Here is a 27,745-nt window from a genome sequence, read left to right on the forward strand (position 1 = left end):
AAAATGTCTCCCCCCCTCCCCCGAGCAGTAATATATTTCTATCCCCCTTGGTGGGAGTGGAGATGACCCATCTATAAGGATATAGAGTACATACACACACAGCACAAGGCCGTTGTTCCATCAGAATCAGTGACCCATGAAATCTGGTAATGGAAGACGTTCCGTTGCCGCAATATTGCTACACCCCACACATGTCCGCAGTAAGCCTATAGTTAGAAGTCGGCAATCGGACATCTTTTTACATCTTACAGTCTTGCATTTCACACTTATTTTTAACAGTAAACTGAGCTTGTATACTGAAATACAGTATTTTGAGATTCGTCAGACTGTTTTGATGTTGAATTGTAAAAGCAGTTCTGTCTTATCAGCAAACTTGTGAGATCAGAAGGCTTGCCGCTGCTTTTCAAATTCAACACCAAAACAGTTCACGGATTTCTAAATACTGTATTTTCCTATATAAGCTCAGTTTACCATTAAAAACAAGTGTGAAATACTTCGATGGGTGTAAAAAGATGTCCGATTGCCGCCTTCTAACTGTAGGCTTACTGCAGACGAGTGCGGGGTGTACCAAGATGGCCACGGTGGAACGTCAATTCTGTTACCAGATTTGACAGATCGCCAAATCTGACGGAACATGGTGTTCACACTACGAGACATTTCTCAGGGCTGCAGTTCCTCTGAGCTCCACAAGATGGTGATCTCACGTCTTCCCAGACAGAAAGTCTCTATGGAATAGAGACAGGAAGTGATGTCAGAGGAGACATTATCTGGAACTGGCAGCAGAATAGGTAATACGTAGATTAACCCCTTCAGGGGGATCAGTTGATGATTAATATATCTTGCTTCCAAAGCTGGCCATACATGGTTCAGTTTTATCATTCAGCCAGCGAGCTGAGTGAAAAAAACTGAACCGATTCCCCCATCCACACATTGGAGGTAGGGTGACCTGACCAGTGACCACGTGTCCCGCATTGCCCGGGATTGTCCCTTAAATAATACTTGTGTCCCGTGTCCTGGGCACCCTCCTTACGGGACAATACAGAGTCCCGGAATTGGCCTGGGCCGATCTAATGCCCCCTAAAATAGCCTTTGCATGCATCATCTCTGTCTCAGCCTGTGGTGGGCCCCTAGCTAACAGAGAGCGAGACCCCTTTTTACTTTATTCACCACCGCTGGCTCAGTGCCCAAACTGGTTGCTACCTGCCGCCCGCTTGACTCCCCCCCCCCCAAAAGTGAAGAACTACAGGTCCCAGCATGAACCCTCAGAGCTGAAGATGTTTCCTGCATCCCTGCACACATGAGAACTCCTCACACTCAGTCCTGTCCAGCTGCTCAATGTCTCTTCTCTCCCACTACTTGTTTGCCTCTCACTGCCCCCCCCCTCCCCCTCCCCCTTCACCCTCAGCCTTTCATGTTCTGCCACCTTTTCACCTACTAGTCTTGTTACCCCCTCTGTTTAATAAGAAATCCTCTCAGTAGTGGCTCATCAGCAACTATCACAACCTCAGAATCCTGCAGGCGGATGACAGGTACTCCTATAGGGCCTCCGATCTGATCTGCCCACATGGAAGGGGATTAATTCCCTTCTATTTTTTTTTAGAGGATCGGATTGGAGGTAGGTGGACGTAAACGGACAAAAGTCTGTTTACATCTGCCGCTCTGTAGAGATGAATTGAGAGTCCGATTAGGTAGGGACGATCGTGTGAAAAGGGCCTGAGACTGCTTTCACACTGATGTGCTGCGGTTTACCCACACCGCGGGTGCAGCGTAGTGCACCTATGTCTATCCTGCGGGTTTTGCCATAGACTCCTCCTGTACAGGAAGCATCGGCTTATGGGGTTCTGCTCCGCAGCCATTTTCTTCCTCTACCACCAGCTTCATTCACAACACTGATGCTGTGGTATGACGGGTTGGCAACCTGCAAACTGTGCTTGCCAAGCCGCCATTCCAGAGCAGGGGGTCAAGGGCCACGTCAGAGGGCTCCGCGGGCCACATGTGGCCCCCGGGCCACTGGTTGGCCACCCCTGCTTTATTCCAAGGCCCAACATGGCCAACATCAACATGGCACACAATAGAGAAAGTTTGATGAGCGAGGAGAGAACTTTAGTATCAGGCCTTGGATATGAAGGAGAGCAAGCCTGCTCTCGGCAACAATTAAGCTCAACTCGTCGCCACTCCAGCTAGAGTGGGTAAAGTGCCCCCAAAAAAGGCTGTTGTCAAAGGCCTGGCAGCCGGAGCGCCACTTGCAAATCACTGGGAGGAACAGACCTCTGCCACAGGCCTGACTCAGAGCCTCTGCCACAGGCTTAACAATTTGAGATATAAGAGATTGGATTGAGTGAATCCTCCCAGTCAGTTCGAATAGTGTCACCAATTGACAGCTTAAGCATACCTGTCATTCGGTGTAGTGACTGGATCACCGATGGTTCGTCTAGGCCTCCTGGACAACCTCTAGTTCTAGGTTCTCCTCGAGCCGATCCCCCATCGCACAGCTCCCAGCTTAGGATACTCTCAGCAGAGGGTTGCTGGGCCACTGGGGCCCTTCTCAATGTCAGGGTGAAGCTCCGCATGGTGCGCAACCTCGGTGAAGTAGGCCACGGTGGCGGGGCCCATGGATGCGCGCACCCTGAAGGTGGATGCCGCACCTGAAACTCGGGCCCCGCACAGAACAGAACAACTAATGGCGGTTGCCACAGCTATACCCCCCAGCATGCCCAAGAGGGAACCACCCCTCTGATTGGCTGCTGGGGAGAGTGAGTCTGTCAAGACCCCTCTAGCGCCAACTGTCGCCCAGGGGTGGTAACGCACCCCTGGAGCGCAGACTGACCTACAGGACAGTTCTGAATTGACAACAGCCCAAATTTCAATAAATTGCAAATGGGAGTAAACTAACTCTCCCATTTCCCATTAACTTTAGTGTAGTTCCCATACTGAAAGTAGGGGGGTGCTACACCTGTTATATGGACAGGTGCTTGCTGACTCAAAGCAATTTTTTAAATATTTAAAACTATAAAATTTATCTGGATTGGTCTGGGACCCTATTTTGAGTGGAATATATTGGTTACGGTAATAATAAGGTGACCAGATATTTAAAATGAAATCCAGGGACATATTTTTTTTTTCTTACTAGTAATGGAAACAATCAGCGACTCTCTGTCCATCGCCGCTGCCATCTGCCTCACAGCCTCTCTAGTCTTACTCTCTGGGCCCCCGGCTACTACTGGGTGGGGAGCGGAGGAAGATCACTCCGCCAGGGAAGGCAAGGAGATTAGCAGGCAGGCGGCTGGCCGGGATTTGAGCCAAGGCAGAAGAACATGCGAGCGAAGCTGAATGGCCATGCACCCGAAACTGAAGAAATATTCCTTCCGCTCCGACCAGCACATGATCATCAGAAAGGGGCACAGATAATGGAAAAAAATACACCCCCCTAATCTATTAGGAGCAGCGGAGCAGGGGTGTGTAATTCAGATTTTTTTTTTATTCTGCACCAACTGTCTTTGAAATTGTCTCAGCCCCTGTTCAAATCCAATCCAGGGACAGACTTGCTCCGGGGATGGTGTCCTCAATCCAGGGACTGTCTCTGGAAACCAGGGATGTTTGGTCACACTAGGTAATAACCCATCTTGAGTAGACCCGGTTCCCAGTTACTACCTATTACACCATCGCTACGGAACACGCGAGACATCCCAGGTTGCAGATAGACATATTGGTCCAGATTCTCCAATAATCTGCGGCGGCCTCGCGTAAGCTATTTACACTACGCTGCCGCAACTTACTTGAGAAAGTGCCGTATTCCTCAAGCACTTGCTCCGTAGTTTGCGGAGGCGTAGTGTAAAAGGCCCGGCATATCCCCGCGTATTTCAAAGGGGGCGGCTTATATTTAAATTAATCGCGCCCCCGTTCCGATCGAACTGCGCATAGCCCAGTGCGCATGCTCCAGTTCTCGGCGGAAAACGTCAATGACGCCGACGTGTGCGTCATTGACGTAAAGTCGTATTCAAGAACGACTTACGAAAACAACGTACCCGACGGGAAAAGACGACGCGGACCCGATGCCATACTTAACATGGCATACGTGGGACTTGCGTAAGGTTATCCCTCATATAGCAGGGGTAACCTTACGCAAGCGACGGTTACGCAACGCGATTTCATTCGGGAATCGGCGTATCAGGCTCATTTGCATAAACAAATGAGACCTGAACGTAAACGCCACCTAGCGGCCGGCGGCGAATTACATTTAAGATCCGACAGTGTAAGTGACTTGGAAAACAGAAAACCGCGCTCCCACAGCAGAGTCTATAGGCAGCAGCTGACGTTGGATAAACAAAAACAATAAATGGTAAAAAAGTGACTTACACCTGTCGGATCTTCAGCGTATCTATGCGAAAATGATTCTAGGAATCACTCGCATAGATCCCCGGGTCAAAAAATATACGGAGGATACGACGGAGTTTCATGAGATACACCGTCGTAACTCTTCTGAGAAATTGGCCCAGTGTCATTTGAATGCTGTAATGTGACATTTTATGTAGTGTCTAGTTGCTATGATGTGTAATGCAACAAACTGTATCTACTCAGATGTCTGTCCTTGAACTAAATAAAAAAAATTACAGCTCAGTATATAAGTTTAGTTGATGGACCTATTTTTGGGGATTTTAATCTTATTTGTGTTAAAGCGGGGGTTCACCCTATATAAAAAAAAAAAAAAATTTTTTTCCCTCTAGCATTAAATTCGGCATAGTAGCGCGAGCTACAGTATGCCTGTCTGTATTTTTTTATCGCCGTACTCACTGTTATATCGTACATAGAAGATTCCGGGGAATGGGCGTTCCTATGGTGAGAGAAGGTGATTGACGGCCGGCTCTGGCACGTCACGCTTCTCCGGAAATAGCCGAAATAGGCTTGGCTCTTCACGGCGCCTGCGCATACTGTAGCTCGCGCTACTATGCCGGATTTTATGCTGAAATGTTGTTCTGCAGGGTGAACCACCGCTTTAAGTATGTTTGTGCTGTTTCTAATACGATGGTGATTTACAAGTATGCAGACTAAGGCAGGTGATTAGCTGTTGAATGCAGATTAAAGCGGTAGTTCACCCTCCTTCACCCCATTATTCCATTACTTTCGGCATCGTAGCGCGAGCTACGGTATGCCGGTCCTAAATTTTTAATCCCCGTACTCACTGTGCTATTGTTGATTGAAGAATCCGACTCCCGCGGGGAATGGGCGTGCCTATGGAGAGGGAGGATGATTGACGGCCGGCTCTGGCACGTCACGCTCCCCGAAGACAGCCGGAGTAGGTCTCGGCTATTCACAGCGCCTGCGCACAGGCTATGCGCAGGCGCCGTGAATAGCCAAGCCTATTTCGGCTATTTCCGGAGAAGCGTGACGTGCCAGAGCCGGCCGTCAATCACCTTCTCTCACCATAGGAACGCCCATTCCCCGGATTCTTCAATCAACGATAGCACAGTGAGTACGGGGATTAAAAATTTAGGACCGGCATACCGTAGCTCGCGCTACGATGCCGAAAGTAATGGAATAATAAAAAAAAACTTTTTTTTTTTTTAACAGGGTGAACCCCCGCTTTAATACATATAACAAAACTAATGGAAAATTAGCAGTAGCTCCGTGACTTGCGAGGGCGCGCCGGGAAATTTGCCCGGCGTAAGCGCGCGCAAGTTAAATGATCCCGCCGGGGGCGTACAGCTCATGCTCCGTCGGGAAACTTTCCCGACGTGCATTGCGGCAAATGATGTCGCAAGGACGTCATTTGCTTCAAAGTGAATGGCGTCCAGCGCCATTCACGAAGCACTTACGCAAACGACGTAACATTTGAACGTCGCGACGCGGGAGCGGCGGTATACTTTAGCACAGGCTGCCCCTGCTATTAGAAAGGGCAGCCTTGCGCTAAAGTAGCCGTACGGAAACTCCGTACCTGGCTTGCGCGGGGCCCGCGCAAGATTGTGAATCAGTGGTAGTATGCAATTTGCATACTACACGCTGATAATCAATGGGAGCGCCCCCTAGCGGCCCCCGCAAGAATGCAGCCTAAAATCTGCGAGGCATAAGAGCCTTATGCCGCGCAGATTTTAGCCTGCAGTCGGTGTAACGAGGTTCCTGAATCAGGAGCACTCGTTACACCGGAGCAAGTAAGCAATTGCGCCGTGTAACTCATGGTTACACGGGCGCAATTGCTTCTTGAATCTGGGCCAGTGTTGGTAGGGCAGGGGGTGGTGTCAGTAGTTTTTTTATTTTTTTATTATGACTGATTTTTTTGTTTCCAATTACATGTTTGGTCTAAACCTGACATCTCCCCTTTGAGACAGAGAAAAAGGCTGAGGGCACAGATTCCCCAGTCCCTTTCTCAGCATTAAAGATGAATAAACAGAAGACAGCGGCTCCTCTCCATTCATAAACTGAGCATTTAAACAAACAGGTTACTCGGTTTTCACAGGAGCAATCTTGCTCACTGTGTCCAATTCAGAAAAGGAAGAGGCCAGTAAATGACAGGTCCCTTCCTCCGCTCTCCATCCTGACAGATCCCCACAGCTGGCGGGAGAGGAGAAGAGGGAAGCTGGCTGTGGGGGATGAGGGAGGGTGGAGAAGGAGGACAGGGAGCCGGGTGAACGTCATGGAGGGGAACCATAGAAGAACGGGGGGAGAAGAACAGGGGGGTAGAAGAGCACAGAGGGGGCTGGAGGAGAAGGATACAGTCGGGGTTTATTGGTGCAGCAGGAGGGACAGCTGTGATCACCAATTCCCCTGTATAGCTTTTTAGCTGACAGCCACGTGAGGGAGAGAATGAGAAGTGTCTGTCAGCTATACAGGGAGAGCGGTGTTCACAGCTGTCCCTCATGCTGCACCGGTCTTTCCCCCCGAAATGCATGTATGTCCGTATTTCATCCGAAAACGGATGGATGAAATACGGACATACTATCCGCACGTGTGAAAGGGGCCTTAATCTGCCATCAATTTTATTGAAAAATTAAAGGTGCCAAAATGTCTCCTCCTGAGCAGTTATATATTTTTATCCCCCTTGGTAAGAGTGGAGATGACCCATCTCCACACACAGCACAAGGCCATGTTTACACTACGAGACGTTTCTCTGGGCTGCAGTTCCTCTGACATCCACAAGGTGGTGATCTCACTTTTACCCAGACAGGAAGTCTCTATGGAATACAGACAGGAAGTGATGTCAGGTACAGACAGGAAGTGATGTCAGATAGGAAGTTATGTCAGATACAGATAGGACAAAGGACATTCCATTTGGAAGGAGGTAGAGAGGAAATGTTGCTGGATCTGGCGGCAGAGGAGGTAATGCGTAGATTAACCCCTTCAGGGGGATCAGTTGGTGATGAACATATCTTGCTTCCAAAGCTGGCCATACATGGTTCACTTGTATCATTCAGCCAGCGGGATGAGTGAAAAAAACTGAAATGATTTCCCCTATCCACAAATTAAAGGGGGATGGGGGAATCGTCCCCGCTGCACTAATGTATTCTGACATTGGGGGGCGCTCCTCCACTCTCAGAATACACAGATCAGTGATGAAGCTATTGGCTGCAGTTGCTGATTGAGTGACTTTTATCTGGCAGTGGCCATACATGGATGGAAATGTGACCGATCCTTGCTGAACCAGTCTAATTTCCATGTATCTATGGTCACCATAAGTCCGGGATTAACAAATCCCAGGTCACCATGGTGTCTAAAAATGGCGTCCTGGCACCTGGGCTTTTGTCAGCCCATTCTCACTGTTGGTCTGAATAATGTTTCTGCCTGAAACCCGGACACATTATTCTGACATGAATGTGGCTCGGAGTGGGGCCAGGCGGGAGGGTGAGGGGGAAGAAGAAGGAGGAGGCACCCGACCTGTGAAGTCGGGAGGACTGGGCAGGACAGCAGCATGAGAGGACTCATCTCACTGAGCTCCCGCTGCCAATCGTTCTCCTTTCCGCATCTGTATTACTGTCACCATCGGCTCCTTCTTCCACCCACAGCTGCCTGTGTCCCTGCAGAGCCCTCCAGCAGAACAGAGAGGAAGGAGCGGGACCGAATCTCCAACATGGCACAGCCACAAAGATTCCCACAAGGTGCTGAGAAACAGGTCTACAGAGTCCTTACAGTAGTAACCAGGACAAGCCTGCAAAGCAGCCAGCTAAGAGACCAGCCAGGGAGGGACATGCTGCTTTATGTACACAAGATGTCCTCTCCATCCACTCTGCTCTCACACACTGCTGGGGGAGATGTACAGGACATGCAGGAGGACACAGGGGGAGGGGGGAATGCATTACTGTCCTACACTCTGTACCCCATGTCCTGTGTCCTGCACAGCATTTCCTGCATTCTGCACCCTTGTCCTGCATCCTGAAGATCCTGAGGTGACCTGCACCCTCTACCCTTCCCCTGCACCCCATGTCTTGCATTCTGCACCCTTCTTCTGCATCCCATGTCCTGCAGTGATATTCTTCCTTCTCCGGTACCCTGCACCCTATGCCCTGTGTTTTGTGATGACCTGCACCCATTTCTGGTAACCTGTACCCCATGTCCTGCATTCTGCACCACATGCCCTTCACCCTTCTGCACCTTGCTCCCCATGTCCTGCATTCTGCAAACTGTATTCTTCCCCTGCACCCCATGTCCTGTGTTCGGCAACCTTTTCCTGCACCCCATGTCCTGCGGTGACCTACACCCTTCTCTGGTACCCCGTACCCCATGTCCTGCATTCTGCACAATGTACCTTTCCCCTGCACCCTATGTCCTGCATTCTGCACTATTCTCTTGCATCCCATGTGTTGTGGTGACCTACACTCTTTCTGGTCCCCTGCACCACATGTCCTGCATTTGGCACCCTAGTCCTGCTTCCCATGTGCTGTGGTGATCCACACCCTTCTCTGGTACCCTGCATTGCATTTCCTGCGCCCTATGTCCTGCATTCTGCACAATGTACTCTTCCCTTGCACCCAATGTCCTGTGTTCTGCACACTTCTCCTGCATCCCGTGTGACCTACACCCTTCTCTGGTACCGTGCACCCCATGTACTGCATTCTGCACCCTTGTCCTGCATCCCATGTGCTGTGGTGACCTAGACTTTTCTCTGCTACACCCTTCTCTGGTACCCTGCACCACATGTTCTGCAGCCCATGTCCTGCATTCTGCACAATGTACCCTTCTCCTGCACCCCATGATCTGCATTCTGCACCCTTCTCCTGCATCCCATGTGCTGTGGTGACCTACACCCTTCTCTGGTACCATACACCCCATGTCCTGCATTCTGCACCCTTCTCCTGCATCCCATGTGCTCTGGTGACCTACCCTTTTCTCTGGTACCCTGCATGGGGGGAGAACCACTGGAGGAGTCAATAATGGAGAACGATCTGGGGGTCCTAGTAGAAGACAGAGGACCATATTCTTAAACAAGTTACGCCGGTGTATCTACTGATACACCGGCGTAATTCAAAATTCCCGCCGGCGTATCATTGTTTTGTATTCACAAAACAATATACGCCGGATTTAGGCTAGGATCCGACTAGTGTAAGACACTTACACTGTCGGATCCTAAATGTAATTACTCCGCCGGCCGCTAGGTGGCGTTTACGTTCAGGTCTCATTTGTTTATGCAAATAAGCCTGATACGCCGATTCCCGAACGAATTTGCGTTGCGTAACCGTTGCTTACGTCGTTTGCGTAGGCGTAAGGTTACCCCTGCTATATGAGGGGTAACCTTACGCCAGTCCCACGTAGGCCATGTTAAGTATGGCGTCGGGTCCGCGTCGTGTTTTCCCGTCGGGTACGTCGTTTTACTAAGTCGTTCTTGAATACGACTGTACGTCAATGACGCACACGTCGGCGTCATTGACGTTTTACGCCGAGAACTGGAGCATGCGCACTGGGCTATTTTAAGCCCGGCGCATGCGCAGTTCGTTCGAATCGGGGGCGCGCTTAATTTAAATAGAAGCCGCCCCCTTGGATTTACGCGGGGATATGCCGGGCCAACTACACTACGCCGCCCCAAACTACGGAGCAAGTGTTTGGGGAATACAGCACTTGCTCCTGTAGGTTGGGGCGGCGGAGTCTAAATGGCTTACGCGACGCCCGCCTACTTTCTACAAGAATCTGGCCCAGTCTGTGCAATAACAATGTCGAGCTGCAGCTACCAAAGCCGGCAGAAGATTAGCATGTAAAAAAAAGAAAATTATCTCAAGTCGTCTTCAAGGATGGTACCCTGAGTGATGACTGATCCCGCCTGACAGGAAACACAATTAAATAAGAGGTCAAAAGCCACTGCCCCTCCCAGTTTTTTGATTGTGTTTCCCCTCTGGTCAGGCCACATCTGGATTAATTGTCTGCTATTTAAACTCCGTTCCTCTGCACTTCACCTGCTTACATGAGAGCTTACAAATTCTTACAAATTCCTGCCAACTTTCTGTATGGCAAAGGTCAAAGTTCACTCTTCAGTTTAGGAGAGGTGGGACACACCCAGGAACGATGATTTGGTTTGCACGTGAGCCTCATATAGAGGCCCGCAAATCTCCCCATCCAAATGTCCATCCATCCAGAGTCTATATGTCCTATGACATCACACTGACCTCACAGCTCCTCCTCCTAATGTCCCTCTCAGCAGGGGAAAGAAAGGAAGCCGCTCCAGGTGGGAACCTTGGTGGTGATCCATCCCACAGAGATCTCAAGTGCAGACAATGCAATCAGCAAGGCAGGAATAGCAAGGATGTATTTCTGAACAATGGTAGCCTTTATTAAAATTCTGGCAGCACTACAAGCCACAGCAAACAAAACTTGGATAGCTGACGCGTTTCACACTGTATCTAGTGTTTGGTCATATGACTAGATACTGATGCTCTTAAGATGTGGGCGGACCCTTGGCATCCTCACTAGCAAAGTGGGACTGTTGGTCCTGCATTGTATGTAATGACATCAGAATGCCTGCTACAAGCTTTTAACCTGCATAGTGTGGGGGTCCTGTGTGTGTAAATTATACCTCAGACTGAAGTGGAGCTTAAATAAAATGGAAACCTGAATGGTGAGGTGAGGAGCATTCTGTGAATATCTTTTAATTGTATGATTTGTGTTCATATTTAGAGTTTTTCTCCTTTGAAGTCTGGAGATCATATGACCATCACATTGCCTCCACCTCCCTCCCTGATAGAATAGAGAAATACAAAGAAGATTCTAGAAGTCGGAAGTTAAGAGATGATGGAGGAGAGGTGAGCGGTGCCGGGAATTCTGGGACATTATCCAGTAACAGACAAGGGGTGTGTCTGGATGGTGACTGTATCATTGTGTGTGTCAGGTTCCTATAAGGTGTCAGGATGTCACTGTCTATTTCTCCATGGAGGAGTGGGAGTATTTAGAAGGACACAAGGATCTCTACAAGGACGTCATGATGGACAATCAGCCGCCCCTCACATCACCGGGTAAGAGGAGACTTTATTGTAAAGGAGAGAGCAGTACGGAGGCTCCACCTAGATCCCCCATCATCTGATAAACACATAGAAACAATGTATTCAGTCAGTGTGTGTGTTTCCTACAGATGGATCCAGTAATGGGAACCCACCAGAGAGATGTCCCCGTCCTCTGTATTCCCGGGATTCCACACAGGAAGGTCACACCATCCCCCACCATCATCAGGTAGACGAGGAACAATCACTGATAGTATCATTAGTATCTGTACATTATCTGCATTGTTACCATTGATGTCATTTTTATTCTATATTCAGAGTGGAAACCTGAGAGATTCTAAAGTTGAGATTAAAGAAGAGATAAAAGAGGAGGATGATGAGGATGGGGTGATGGAGGAGTCAGAGTCTCTAAAAGAACACAAAGATCTGTACCAGGACACCATGGTGGAGTCATCCAGCTACAGAAACCCACCAGAGAGATGTCCCCGTCCTCTGTATTCCCGGGATTCCACACAGGAAGGTCACACCATCCCTCACCATCATCAGGTAGATGAGTGACAATTATTGGTAGTTCTGATTTATACACAGCATGTTTGTTACAATGAATGTTTTATTATATATTCAGAGTGGAAACCTCGGGGATGATAATATTGATGTTAAAGAAGAGTATAAAGAGGAGGATGAGGAGTATGGAGTGATGGAGGAGTTTTCAGAAGGACACAAGGATATGATGGAGCCACCTAATACCAGGAACCCACCAGAGAGATGTCCCCGTCCTCTGTATTCCCGGGATTCCACACAGGAAGGTCACACCATCCCTCACTGTTACAAGGTTGGTAGGATAGAGCATCTAGAACATGGACTACTAGAGATTATGTGTGGATTTTTCATGTGATGTCACAATAATAATTCCTATTGTTTACAGATGATATTCACTTTAATTTTCTTGATTTAGAGTGGAGATCCAATCAATATAAAAGTTGAGGTTAAATCAGAAGAAGAAGAGAGGTATGTGAGGGATGATCAGCAGTCTATGGTGGAGGATGGAATAACGGGGACATTTATAGAGGAGGACACTCCTATAGAGATCAGCACAGGTGGGTCATTAACACTAAATCCATTCCCCCACCCATAATTTTCACTGGTCCAGAGTAGGGCAAGGACTGGGTGATTAATCTTCCTTCTCTGTGCTGCACACACAATTTATGGATCTAGATCGCATTTATGGAAATTCTGGGGTTCAGCTGGCAGCAAAAGGTTGATTTTCACCATAGATGTTGCTCTACCTAGACACCTTGGGCATGTGCTTTGGGTCTTCTGCCCCATGCCCGGGTCTAGCATGATCTCTAACAGAACAATTCTCCCAGGGTTACTTGTTCCATTGTTTGATGGTTATGCCGGATGGAGGAATATGTCTGTATAGTTTTAGACCCAAGCCACTGAGTGCAGTCCCAATGGATGGGAGGCAGCAGTAAGGGACCTCTTCAACTTGTCTCATGTAAACATTTAAGCTTCCACTGAATACCAATATTATGAGTCCTGACCATTAAACTGTATAATTTATATTGTACATTACATACTCCCGACCCCTGCACTATATACTCTATGTTGTACTTTACATACCCCTAGCCCCCGCACTATATACTCTATGTTGGCCAAAAGTTGGACAACAATTGTCAAAAGGAGAATACTAATGGTCAGATTTTAGAACAACAGTCTATCAGCAGACAATCCCCTGCCAACAATCAGATTGTGTGTACTAGGCTTTACATGCTTATAATGATGGGATAACATCCTCACACTTTGGAACCTTTAACAAAAAGTGATATGAGGGAGGAGTCAATAACCCAATGATGGAGGTCTTCAGGATCAGTCCACTCTTCATCTTGTTTGTTCTCTCCATCCTCACTCTCTGACCTCTGGTGGTGCCCCACTGTTAATCATGGACTAAATAAGGAAGTGCAGTACTTCTTGTGTTGGGAAGATGGCAATGAGAGATAGAGGGGGTGGGGACACTTGTCCTATAATCCCTTTCATCGCTGTCATTCCTATAAAAGACAGTTCTCGTTGTTTCCTCACTCTCTGACTAAGGTCCATGAATAAGGACATGAACTGGTAGGAGATCAGAGGACCCATTTACTAGTTACCTGGAGGGGGGAATTGTAAGATCCTCAGAGACAAAGCTGCCTGATGTGGGCGGAGTCCTGGCTTAGGGGAACCAATCTGCTCATGTCTAGTAATCTTTTTATTCCTATTTTAGTAGATGGACGGGAGATGAGGAAAACCTCAGAGGATTGTCTCACTTTGTCTCCAGACTGTAAAGTAGAAGATGAGGACATCACACAGTATAGTCCAGGAGAAAACCCAAATACATCAAATGTCCATCCGGCACCACACAGTGTAGATGGACCATCATATTCCTCTTATCCTGAGGAACCTCAGACTGTGAGGGACGGTGCCGGACCATCGTATTCCTCTTATCCTGAGGAACCTCAAACTGTGAGGGACGGTGCCAGACCATCGTATTCCTCTTATCCTGAGGAACCTCAAACTGTGAGGGACGGTGCCGTCCTTCCAACAGAGAAGAGGTTTTCCTGTACTGAGTGCGGGAAGAGTTTCCATTCTAAATCTGGTCTTAATAAGCATAAAAAATCTCACACAGGAGAGAAGCCGTATTCCTGTCCTGAATGTGGGAAATGTTTTTCACAGAAGGCCAATCTAGACACACATCGGAGATCTCACACGGGGGAGAAGCCGTATTCCTGTCTTGAGTGTGGGAAATGTTTTTTGCGTAAGGCCCCATACTCACGAGCAAACATGTCTGCTGAAACTGGCCCGCAGGCCAGTTTCAGCAGACATGTTTGGTCGTGTGTGGGCGCGAGCGGGCCGAATTCCAGCAAACATTTGCCCGCCGGGCCTTTTCCCAGCAGACAAATATTCCTGGACTTGTTTTAAAACAGCCCGCTGGAATTCAGCCCGCTCGGACATGTACGGTCGTCAGTACAGACCTACCGTACATGTCCAGCCGCCCGCCGTGCCTCGCATGCGTCGAATGACTTCGACGCATGCGTGGAAGCATTTTAAAGGCGGGCCGCCCACGTCGCCGCGTCATTGTCGCGGCGACACCGCGTCATCGACGCGGCGACACCGCGGACACGCCCCGCGTATTGTTTACGCGCGGACTTCTGTACGATGGTGTGTACAACCATCGTACAGAAGCCCTCTGGCAGACATGTATGGTGAAAACGGTCCGACGGACCGCTTTCACCATACATGTTTGTCCGTGTGTACCCGGCCTCAGTCCCATCTTTACATACATCAGAAATCTCACACGGGGGAGAAGCTGCATTCCTGTCCTGTTTGCGGGAAATGTTTTTCAAATAAGTCCAATCTTTCCACACATCAGAGATCTCACACGGGGGAGAAGCCGTATTCCTGCCCTGAGTGCGGGAAATGTTTTTCAGGGAAGTCCAATCTTTACACACATCAGAGATCTCACACAGGGGAGAAGCCGCATTCCTGCCCTGAGTGCGGGAAATGTTTTTCAGAGAAGTCCAATCTTTACACACATCAGAGATCTCACACAGGGGAAAAGCCATTTTCCTGTTCTGAGTGTAAGAAATGTTTTTCACACAAGTCCAATCTTTACACTCATCAGAGATCTCACACGGGGGTGAAACCGTATTCCTGTACTGAGTGCGGGAAATCTTTTTCAGTGAAGGCCCATCTTTACACACATCAGAGATCTCATACGGGGGAGAAGCCATATTCCTGCCTTGAGTGCGGGAAATGTTTTTCAGTGAAGTCCCACCTTTACACACATCAGAGAACTCACACGGGGGAGAAGCCACATTCCTGTCCTGAGTGTGGAAAATGTTTTTCAGACAAGTCCAGTCTTTACAAACATCAGAAATCTCACACAGGGAGGAGCCACTTTCCTGTCCTGAGTGAGGGAATTGTTCCTCACTAAAGTCCTGTCTTCCTGTACATTAGGGACCCCACACAACCATTGAGGTGTATTAGTGATTTGAGTGCGGGAAATGTCTTCTATATAAATGTTGCTGGACATCACAACTCTCATGTGGGGAAGAAGCACACCCTGATATACACCTCAGATGTACTCCATGGCTGATCTTCATCATGTAAGAAACAGTTCATAAGGAGATCACCAAAGACATGGATGAAGTGTTGTACCGTGTTGGCCATTGATAACAGTAGAAAAATAACATACATCCATGCCTGCAGTGCTGCAGGAAGAGATTTCTCATCCACAGTTTTAAAAAATATCTGTATGCCCAAGTATGAGGGGCCTGTGTGGTCAGTGAGTTGCTCCTTTGCTTCAGCATTTATTTATTTTCACTTTTTTTGTATAGATTTAAGTTAAAAGTTGTTGTTTTATTGAGTTAATCTCATATTGTTATTGTGTTTTATTGTTAACCATTGTTTGCTTTTCAGGAACATTAATAGGCTGCAGCACTGGTGTGTTTATTCTAACAGCAGCAGGGTGCTGCTCTGAGATTACATATGTCAGTGCCTGCAGCACTGCAGAAGGCGATTTCTCATCTGTGGTTAAAAAAAAAATGTGTATGCCCAAGCATGAGGTGCCTAGGGCGGTTAGTTGGCCGATCGCTCCCATGCTTCAGCATATCATTTTTTCACTTTTTTCCAGGCAGAGATTTCTTCATCCACATTGGTCATGGTGAATGGAGGATTTTTTTTTATTACATGCTCAAGTATTACAAGCAATGGGGTGGTCAGTGATCAGCTCCTTTTGCCTCAGCATATACTTTGTTCATTCATGCCGAGAGGCATGTTGAGTGCATGGAAGATTTTATTTTTTGCCACAATTTTTGGGAAAATGACAAAGTATGGAGATACAACATGTGAGAGACATTTTTTGGCAGTCACGTACAGCAGCCCAAAATCCAATAACCACCATAATCTCCTTATTTCACTTCTTGACTATCTATCACTGTTTGGGAGGCCCGGAAATGCTAGTACAAACACCCCCAAATTACCCCTTTTTGGAAAGAAGACACTCCAAGGAATTTCATAAATGGCATGGTGAGTATTTTGCAGATCTTATTTCTTGCTACAAGTTTTTTGAAAAAAAAAAAAAAAAACATATTTTTTTCTATTTTTTTTATTTCAAAACCTTGTGACAAAAATGAGATCTGCAAAGTACTGACCATGCTGTTTATGAAATTCCATGGGGTGTCTACTTTCCAAGTAATTTGGGGGCATGTATTTACTGTAGATCAGTGGTTCTCAACCTGGGGGTCAAATGATGATTTTCCAGGGGTCACCAAATTCTTGGATGTTCCTGAAGCCCGCACCCCTCTCCCAGCATTTTTGCTTTTACAAAGCAGGGCTGTCCCTGGAGCCCGTGGCCACCCACTCAGCCTCTTTGCAGCCGCCCATTCAGTTCACGGCATGGCTGGGGGGGCAGAAACTATAGGTCAGCTGACTTGTGAGGAATCTGAAGTGGGAGGGGCTGGAGGAGACCCTATCTCCTGATTTCTGTAGAGGTGTAACTGCTACGAGACACCACAAAGTCAGAGACACAGTGAAGCCAAAGACACGGTGAATGACACTTCCTGTGATTATAGTTCCCATTAAAAGTCCCCACTACAGTTCTCAGATCAGCAGATGACCTTGATCAAGAGCACCTAAGTTGGCCGATCAGAACTCCCCCTAACATTGCCACTCATCCCAACTCCCCGCCAACATTGCCACTCATCCCAACTCTCCCCCCACCCAAGGAGTAAGAGAAGGAATAAAAATAGGGAATACATGGAAGAGTGAAGAAAAGAGGGGGAGGAACAAAGAAAAAGGAAGAGAAAGAACAAGAAATATGGCTAGTGAGAGGGGGGGGGGGGGGACAAAAAATTAGGATAGCGAGAGATACAAGGGAAAGAAAGGAGAACAAAGAGAAAGAGTGGTAAATCCTAAAATGTAGGTTTTAATGTGGTACAAGTGGAAGGGACTCGGGGAGCGCTAAATGGCCGTGGGTTAGGGGCGCAAATTATTTGTCTTGCTTTGGGTGCTGACGACCCACGCTACGAAAATAATTTTACTGTTAGGGGTCCCCACAACTTGGGAAATGTTATCAAGTTGTCACGGCACTTGACAGGTTGAGAACCACTGCTGTAGAGGAAATGTGCAAGTTCTGTATATAATTGTATTCTATTTTGTATATATTGCACACTGCCCTCACTGTGCACACTGCACTAATAATGTTTCCATTACATGTTTGCATTCTTTCGAGTCCTGATTAGAATTAGCCCACCTATGTTACGCCCCTAGTTACCATACAAGTACAATTGTAATAATAATGTGATACCTACGTAATCATGTGTAAAAAACCTTCAATTTCTACATAATAAAGCAGAACAGTTATTTGGAAAGATGCAGAGGGTATCTTTTGTGTCTGTTCCCTACTGCAGTAGTTATTATTCATTTGGAACCACTAATCAATATGAGGATAGGAGTTGCCTATCAATAAAATTCCATATCAGATAGGGAGCTTTGCCTAGGAGGTGGTTTACAGGTGACCCTGTTTACTCCAAAACTGGTGCTGTCTAGTTCTTGAGGTAACTATAGCCAGGTCCACTGGTCTCGTGTTCCAGAGCTTGGAAAGCAGCTTATTAGTTTATTTGAACAAGAATACAGGCTTTTATACACTTTAGAAGGAGGTCAATCACCACATTAACAACAACCCAAAACATCACACAATGGTTTAGCTAATGACGTACAGCTGGATCCTTATTTAGCCACCTGGATGACTCGGACGTCTTATTGCAGGTCATACTTGCCAGCTTCAAGCTCAGAAGGTAGAATTCACATTAACATAAGTATATATAGCACCCTCTACTTTTAGGTAGGTGCTAGAAGTCGGTTTTTGGAAACAGCAGGTTCATTTAGGCAGGCCTAGCTGAAGGCTAGGCTTGTTTGTTTGGGCTAGGAGTGGCCTAGAGCAGAGCTGGTGACTCACAGGTATCAGCTCACTGTCACCTCCCTCTTATGTTCTGGAGGATTCTAGAAGGGAGGAAGAACTGTCTGGGGTGCCTCAGGGAGCCCTGATCAATGCCCAACTAGGATTGGCAGGGGGACAGGCCTCCTTGAAATACCCAGGGTCAGCCCAGCTGGGGAAGAACTGGAGATGGAGCACTAGGTTGTCAGGGCCTTTGAGGGCGCTCCCCAGTCTGGGGGGGGGGGGGGGGTGGCCTTGGGCCTGGAAGTTTGGGTGCAGGATAGAGGTCTTTCCAATAAGTGACAAGGATAGGTGGAGTTTGGGCAGCTGCAGCCAGGAGGGCTGACAGGGCCTGAAGAGCACGATCTGGGAGCAGTAGTCCACATTAGGACAGCTAGCACCAAGGACTGTGTCATTATTTCTGCTACATTAAAGAGGCCTGTGGTCCCTGCCCGCAAATGGTAAGTGCTAAGGCCTAACTGAGTTTGGTGTTGGGCGTAATTATGTTCTAGCAAGTCCTGGGAAGAAGTGTGCAGGAGAGGGAGAGTTACTGTCTGCATGCAAGTGTTGTGCTAGAGGAGGCTGGAGTAAGAGAGTGATCTACTAATTGATCCACCAAGGGATCTACTAATTTGTTCTTGACATCCCATAATCCCCTTACCCATCCAAGTTCAATATCCCCTCAATAAAATAACAAAAATAACGCATAGGACTGTTCACTGTCTCTGGAGTGATTGAGGAGTGAATGCTGGGCAGAGGTGACAGGTGGACTGCATCTTTTAGCAGTCCCTACGGTGGCACCACTACATTTGGGGGCTAGTTCCAGGACCACCTGTTCATGTGACTTACCAGCTGTTGCCCCTATCAACCATGGAAGCGAGCTGGGGGATGGCTTTGTTCCATCAGTATTGAGGAAATTGAACCTTGAGAAGGACTTGTGTTCTCTGCCTGCTATACAGTGCCATAATAGTAAGTGCCGTTGCCCATAGCAACCAGCGGGAGCTGTGACAAGTATTTTTACCTGCTCACCCAGCTGCCCCAACCAGCGCTGGGGTGGACACATATCTATCCTGAAATTCAGTGATTTTTCTCCATGTGCGGTCACCCGTGGCAACCACGGCAGGTGATCGCGCCCATGGATTACAAATATGTCTAGCGCACTGCTAATACTGGACATTCTTCACTGGATTACAAATATGCCCAGTGCTCTGCAAATGGTGGGCATCTTGAACTGTTGCTCCAACCTCCTGCTATAGACAGTAAAGTATGCCTGAGAGTTTACTGTTGCCCGGGGTGATCGGAGTCAACAATGCCAAAATTGCTCCCTGCAAACACTGGACAAGTTAGCGGTCATCTACCCTCAGCTTGGGCACAGTCAGTGCCGAGCAACATGCCTGGACAAGTCCTGCTGGCATCAGCATGCCTTCAAACTTCAGTGTGTCTAACAAGGGGTTACAGCAGTATGCCCAGGGAGGAGCCGGTCCATCAGTTCTAAAGGTGTCAGCCCATCTGGAAGTGAGGGGGAGGTGCCACACCCTGGAGGAGATGAAAGGTTTCCTGCTAGCAGCAGACACCACTTGGCGGAGGAAGATGGCGGAAGTTAGCCAACTGCTACCCACCTTAATGTGGTTGCCTGACAAGCAGGAAAGGATGTTGGTGGAAACCAGTGTCCAATTGGAGCCTCGTGGGGGATTCACCCTCAGGGTGATCGATGGAGCAGAGCAACTGTGCCTGCTCTGTCCAGAGTGCCGGATTCTGACCATGGTGGTCACTGCCTGGGCCCAGAACGGCCATTGTGGGGAACCACTTATTCGATTGGGGCCCATCCAATAGGAGCTGAAATACCACATCATGGACCTGCTATCAGGGCTTTGTAGTCTGCAACCGTGAAAGTACCGGAAGGCCGGAGTAGGTCTGAAATCACCCCCTGAATGCGGAGCAGAGTTGCGGCCTAGCAACTCCCCCAGTGAAGAAAGAGGACATCAGAGGAGGAGAGACTGGCTTGACCTGTGGCCTGGGCAGGGACCTGGCGACTGTAAGTACTGCCATGGAGGAGACAGATTTAATCCCTGAAGAGCTGGCCAACTCTAAGCCCCCTGCCATCCCAGTCTGGAGGGAGCCAATGTCAGAAGAAGGTGCACCTTCAGGTGAGCTGGAAAGGGAAAGTGAGGACCGGGTCATTGATTGGGGTCCCCTTAGAGTGCAGGCCGAGTTCAGATCTTGGGAGAGATTGGTGGAGTGGTAATCTCCTAGTGAGAATTCTTAAGAGGAATGGGAAACCAGGAATCCCAAGTCCTTGGAAGTGGAGATGGGCCTACAAGTAAGTCTACAAGTAACTATAGATAGTCTATGCTTGGGAGATTCCCCTAGTGGGCAATTCTGTAAAACACAAGTGCAGTCAACCTAAACCAGGCCTAGTCCCAAATAGCTTCAGAATGTTCCTCAATGATGAAATCTATGATGAAACGTTGGTGCACTTAATTTATTTGTAATCTAAAGAGAATTTAGGCTCAGTCAAAGGGGTATGATAAACACAGGTGCTTGTGAACCGATCCTCCAGTCAGCATCAGTCAATTCTACTAGCATGACTTTCAAAAGTTAGGCCTCTGAACCATATCAGGGAGCAATGCGTGGCTCTGGTATGTGGAATGCTACTAGTCACAAGGCTGCGGCAATATTGAAACTTGGGCAAGTGCCCTCTCACCCGAGCAGGCCCAGTCCGCCTGAGTCCCTCACGAAAGACGTGCCAATCAGTCACCGCTCCGCAAAACACAAAGTCTCCAGGATCCGGCTTTCCACTGCTACGATTGTCAGCTGGTGAGTTTCTCCGGTCTCATGAAGCATGAGCTGGAGTTACTCGGTCTTGTCTCTCTCCGGATGGCTGGTCTCCAGATGGATCCCTTCTCAGGCTTCAAGGCCTAACTGCTTAGCTGTAGTGCTCTCCCCTGTTCAGCAGAGGGAAGAGCGCCAATCCCAAGAGAGCGAATTCAGCTCCACCCTGCCTTTAAGTAACCTCCCCCATAAAGCTGTGCGGGGGTGCAATGTTCTCTGGGAAGCCAATGCATTGTGGGTATCGTAGTCTATTCCTACTAATGTCAATGGAGTCCGTTTTCTCCTAATACTTCAAATCCCACAATGCATTGCTTTATGAAAAAATAAACATACATACAACTTGACTGGAACTCCCGGGGGATTTAGGTATACATAACTATCAAAAGGTCCCTGATAGTATGACCCCGCTACATATGGATGTCATGTAACATTTGCATATTGTGTTCACAGAAGCAAAAGAAAAAATATGTCTTTTAAGATTTGTTGTGTGACTGTAAATTAAGCTCTAGACCCAGCAAAATTGAAACCAGAAAGCATAGTGTGAGGCCGCGTACACACGGTTGTTCCAAACCGATGAGAATGGTCCGACGGGCCATTTCCATCGGTTCACCGCTGAAGTGGCCTGATGGTCTGATGTGCGTACACACCATCGTTCCAAAAACCGATCGGGTCAGAACGCGGTGACGTCAAACAAACGACGTGCTGAATAAAACGAAGTTCAATGCTTCCAAGCATGCGTCGACTTGATTCTGAGAATGCGCAGGTTTTGAACCGATGCTTTCTGTACTAACCATCGGTTTGCACCGATCGGGCAGCGGTCCATCGGTTCGATTTTAAAGCATGTTTTAAAATTTTGGACCGAAGGACAACGGACCGATGGGCCGTACACACCGTCGGATTTGACCGATGAAACTGGACTTAAGGCCGTTTTCATCGGTTTGGACCGACCATGTGTACGCGGCCTTAAGCTTTTGTGACTCATCAGAAGTTTTGGCCAATCACAGCCAATTTCACACTTAGCAAGAGTCTTGGCCAATCACAGCCAATTTCACACTTAGCAAGAGTCTTGGCCAATCACAGCCAGCTTTACAACCATTCTGTCTGGAAAGTTCCTTAGCAGAGCTGCTAGAACTCATTACACCAGAGAGAGAGAAGATCTGAACAGACACACACCAGTCAAAGTTCTGTTTTATGGAAGCAAGTGGCCAAAATAAGTATTTAATACAGTTTATGTATTTAAGTATATGTTCCTATTGTTAATAATGTGATAACAACTGTATACTAACTAGTTATGTGTTCACTTGTAGTTCCACCAAACCAAACGTGCTATCAAACATCATAGCAAATGGTCTAACAAGCAAACAAACGTTCCAGCAAACGGCAATATAGAGCGAGTATAACTATTGATTAAGCCTCAGAGAGATCATAAAGTGTTTAAATAACTTAAAGTGAGAGTACAGATACCGAAGAAAGAAATATATCTACCATTTTATGTAGAATGACAAGATTGAACAGTTGAACCGCCATTTGTTATACTTTATTCAACACATGTTTGTACATGGACTGCCTGCTGCGAAATTGTCAGTGTTACATATGAAGAAAAGCTGAAGTTAATAAAGAAGTTATCTCAAGAGTTTGGTGTGCTCGTTAAACCTACTGCTTCCATAGAATGGCACTAGAGGAATTATAGAGTAACAGATAGTCTTGTTTGGACTAAAAGATCAGAGAAATCAAAATTCTTCTAATGCCACAGCGCATAAAGGCACTTCATAGTGCTGCTACAGTCATCCTCCCTAGACCTACTTGCTCCTCTTTCTACATGCAGAACCAGGCCCCATTTGCCACAACCCTGGCAAACAGACGATACCAGAAGTCTCAAGAGACGCAACCGTGCTCTTGAGCAAGCATGGCATAAATCGAAATCCCTGCAAGACTTTACCTTCTACTAATCTGCCCTTCTCAAATACAACTCATGCCTCCACACTGCTAAACAAACCTACTACAACACTCTCATCAAAACCTCATCAACTCTTTTCTACCCTTAACTCCTTACTTCACCCCCCACTGCCGCACCCACCAACTTGCCAACCATTTCAAACGTAAAATTGACACAATTCACAAGGCGATATCCAGCATTCAAATGCCTCCCCTACTCAACACATCTGGTCTAACACCACACTCAATACTCTCCTTATTTTGTTCAGTTATCACAGATGAAGATGATAAACTCCTCTCCATGGCCCACTTCACTACCTGTCCCCTCTCAATTACTGCGACCACCATCCCGCTCTATCCTCAACTCCCTAACCCACATCTTTTAACCTCTCCCCCAGCACCTTTCCTTCACCGCTTAAACATTCACTGGTTACCCCCATACTTAAAAAACCCTCACTAGACCTCACCTGTTTGAATAACTAAAGACCCATCTCCCTGCTCCCTTTTGCCTCCAAGCTCATCGACCGCCTTGTCCATGACTGAATGAGTCAATACCTTACAGACAACAACCTTCTCAACCCCCTACAGTCCGGCTTCCGCCCACAACATTCTACTGAAACTTCCCTACTAAAACTCACCAATGACCTTCTAACTGCTAAGATCAATGGCCATTACTCCATACTCGTACTCTTAGACCTCTCTGCTGCCTTTGACACAGTTGACCACCCGCTCCTTCTTAGCAAACTACACTCCCTTGGCCTCCGTGATTCTGCTATATCCTGGTTCTCCTCCTACCTATCTCAGCGCACTTTCAGTGTAACGTACAACTTCATCTCCTCCGCTCCCTATTAGGGTAACCCAAGGCTCTGTCCTTGGGCCCCTCCTTATCACACTCTATACCTGGGCCAGTTGATAACCTCCCATGGCTTCCAATACCACCTCTATACAGACGACACTCAGATCTATCTCTCCACTCCTCAACTCGCCCCCTCGATCTCCTCACAGATCTCAAACCTACTGAATGACATATTTGTATGTATGGATGTCACACCACTTCCTCAAACTCAATCGTTCTAAAACTGAGCTTGTTATATTTCCTCCTTCACGGTCCTCTCTATGACTTCACCATTAATATCAACACAACCATAAGTCCCTCCACACATGCCAGGGGGCTGGGTGTAATCCTTGACTCTGAGCTCTCCTTCAGCCCCCACATCCAATCACTGGCTAAATCCTTCCGCAACATCTCCAGAATTCAACCCTTCCTAATGACACCACAAATCAACTTATTCACTCCTTAATTTTTTTCCCGCCTTGACTACTGCAACTCTCTCCTTAATGGCCTACCCTTAAGTAGGCTCCTCCCCCTTCAGTCTATTATGCATTCTGCTGCTAGACTTATCTCACCTTACTAACCAATAAGTGACTGCTGCCAATCCTTTCACAGGCTTCCCCTACCCCACCGTGTAAAATTAAAAATGCTAATCACAACATACAAGGCCATTCACAACATCTCCCCCATCTACATCACCAACCTCATCTGCAGATGTCGCCCAAATCATCCCCTCCGCTCCTCCCAGGACTTCCTACTCCCTTGTTTCCTCCTCCCATGCTCATCTTCAGGACTTCTCCAGAGTCTCTCCTATCCTCTGGAACTCCCTGCCCTGGTATGTCTGATCAGCCCCTACCCTGTCCACCTTTAGGAGATCCCTGAAAACTCATTTATTTAGGGAAGCCTATCCCACACCCACCTAACACCTGTCCCAGAGCACCCCCTCCCTTTAGAATGTAAGCTCTATTACTAAGGCTCTCCTGTACCTTCTTTATTGAACTGTACTGTAATTGAGCTGTCCCCCTCTACACTGTCAAAGCGCTGCGTAAACTGTTGGCGCTATATAAATCGTGTATAATAATAATAATTTAAAAAGAGTAAACACAGTTGATTAATACACTAACCATGAGTGAAAGATTTTCAACTTGTACAACACTTTTCTTTCCCTGCAGGCTTGTCAGTTAATGGTATTGTTCAGGAGAATTCCTGGGTCCAATACTCCACTTTTGATACAGCACAAGTTCCCTGGTGCTTCTACCCTTCTGGTGAAGGCCGACATCAAATCTGCCTTTCGCTTCCTTCCTGTACACTGCGACTGTTACATCCCAACAACATGGAAGGTCCTGCCCATCTTCTGTCCTTTTGGAAATTGAGATTGTGGGGTTGGTCTGTCGACTACCTGGGGTTAATTAGCTTCTTCCCTTGGTTAAATTCCCAAGGAACTCTAATGCCGTGTACTAGGGTTGTCCCGATACCGATACTAGTATCGGTATCGGGACCGATTCCGAGTATTTGCGGGAGTACTCGTACTCCCGCAAATACCCCCGATACTGAAATAGAATACTCCCCCCGCCGACGCATCCCGCCGCTACGCCGCATCCCGTCGCATCCCGCCGCTACGCCGCATCCCGTCGCATCCCTGCTGCCGCCGCCACTTGGTTAATACGGGCGGGGAACATTACAGCATTAATTTGAATAGCTGTAATGATTCGCGCCTCGTATAGACTGAAAGCTGTGATGTTCCCCGCGTGTATTAAGCAGTCGGCGGCAGCGGGGATGCGGCGGGATGCAGGTAAGGGAGACATGGCTGGATATGGGGGGAGACATGGCTGCAAATGGGGGACATGGCTGGATATGGGGGGAGACATGGTTGCATATGGGGGGACATGGCTGCATGGGGGGGGACATGGCTGGATATGGGGGGGAGACATGGCTGCAAATGGGGGACATGGCTGGATATGGGGGGAGACATGGCTGCATGGGGGGGGACATGGCTGGATATGGGGGGAGACACGGCTGGATATGGGGGTAAACATGGCTGCATATGGGGGGGGACATGGCGGGATATGGGGGGAGACATGGCTGCATATGGGGGGACATGGCTGGATATGGGGGGGACATGGCTGGATATGGGGGGGACACGGCTGGATATGCGGGGGACATTGCTGGATATATGGGGGGGACATGGCTGCATTTGTGGGGGGACATGGCTGCATTTGGGGACACATTTTAAAAAAAAGTATCGGTATCGGCGAGTACTTGAAAAAAAGTACGGTACTCGTACTCGGTCCTAAAAAAGTGGTATCGGGACAAACCTACCGTGTACACATGGTTGAAATTTCCGACAACAAATGTTCGATGTGAGCTTGTTGGAAAATCCAACCGTGTGTATACTCCATCGGACATTTTGCTGTTGGAATTTCCGACAACAAAAATTTGAGAGCAGGTTCTCAAATTTTCCAACAACAAAAGTTTCAGAAGTCCCGATCGTGTGTACACAATTCAACGCACAAAAATTCTATGCATGCTCGGAATCAATTCGATGCATGCTTGGAATCATTGAACTTCATTTTTCTTGGCTCGTCGTAGTGTTTTAGTTCACCGCGTTCTTGGCGTTCGGAATTTCCGACAACATTTGTGTGACCGTATGTATGCAAGACAAGTTGGAGCCAACATCCATCGGAAAAAAAATCCACGGTGGGTACCGCTCTCTCTGCTGTATTGTTTGGCTCAGTATATTCAGCTGGGAGGACATTTCCAACGTTTTCTTATTCAGAGGTTATTGACATAAATTGTTGGAAACATCTGACTTGTTTCCCTGATTCTTGGCACCTATTTCCTGTGCACAACTTAACCGACATCCTCTCCATTTTTCCCTTTGTCTTTGCATTTAGGGCTCTCTTGTTTGGAGTTGCCTTTTCTTGGGCATTCTTTGGCATCATTAGGGTTAGTGAAATTGTCCCTGAGGACAAACGCCCAATTTATGGTAACTCAGAGGATGTGCTGATCACAGAATCCTTTGTTTTTATCTCTTGCTTATTCTTCCAACCTCAACAAATTAGAATTTTTTTTTGTTCTATTGATGTTGCTTTATGGGCTATGCCCTCAAGTTAAATTCTGGGGTAAGTCTAATGCCTGTCTGGCATTGATGGTAAGGACAGGCCTCTTAGACTATGAGTTTATGTTTTAAGGGTGATCATGGCATACTGTGACTGGCATTGTTTGGTACATTTGGAAAGTTGTACTTTTGAAAAGTTCAATAAAGCTGTGGCCTTGCCTTATTTCCAACTTAATCAGCTTCCGTGACTTTTTGTGGGGGCAAGGTATTGGTTTATTAGTTGGTCATAAATGCTTCTCAGCAGTCATGAAGGCCCCTTGAACTGCCTTTAGGGAAAGGGAGCCTTGACTGCTGGAAGCATGGCATCACTGTGGGTGTGAACCTAAAAGGAAGGTAAGTAGCTCCTTTAGGATTGACTACAAAGACCTGAGGTGACTGGGTGGATCCTGAACTTTAGTAAAAAGGCTTATGCTGAGGAACAGCCAACTGCTCTGAGGAGATTCATCTGTCATAAGAGTTGCCCACCATCCCGCCCATTGTGATGTTTTGTCAGTTTATTGGCAGCTTTGACCATGCCAGCAATTGATGATGCTTTATGCTTTATGCCCTCAAGTTAAATTCTGGGGTTAGTCTAATGCCTGTCTGGCACTGATGGTAAAGACAGGCTAGGGATGAGCCCGATGTTCGAGTCAAATTTTTAGAAC

The 27,745-nt window shown here is 47.6% G+C and overlaps 1 protein-coding gene across 1 annotated transcript in view; it reads left to right on the plus strand.

The window, feature by feature from the left end:
- Nucleotides 1–11,202: 11,202 nt before the first annotated feature.
- Nucleotides 11,203–27,745, plus strand: part of LOC120935480 (zinc finger protein 585A-like) — a gene marked incomplete at its 3' end in the record, with an annotated part of 218,553 nt that continues 202,010 nt past the window's right edge. Inside the window, exons 1-3 of the mRNA XM_040347531.1 lie at nucleotides 11,203–11,216; nucleotides 13,949–14,123; nucleotides 14,797–15,319. Of these exons, the coding sequence (XP_040203465.1) occupies nucleotides 11,203–11,216; nucleotides 13,949–14,123; nucleotides 14,797–15,319 (712 nt within the window). The remainder of the gene's footprint in view (nucleotides 11,217–13,948; nucleotides 14,124–14,796; nucleotides 15,320–27,745) is intronic.

The sequence above is a fragment of the Rana temporaria genome, chromosome 4 (genome assembly GCF_905171775.1).
Source record: "Rana temporaria chromosome 4, aRanTem1.1, whole genome shotgun sequence".
Taxonomy (NCBI): Eukaryota; Metazoa; Chordata; class Amphibia; order Anura; family Ranidae; genus Rana; species Rana temporaria.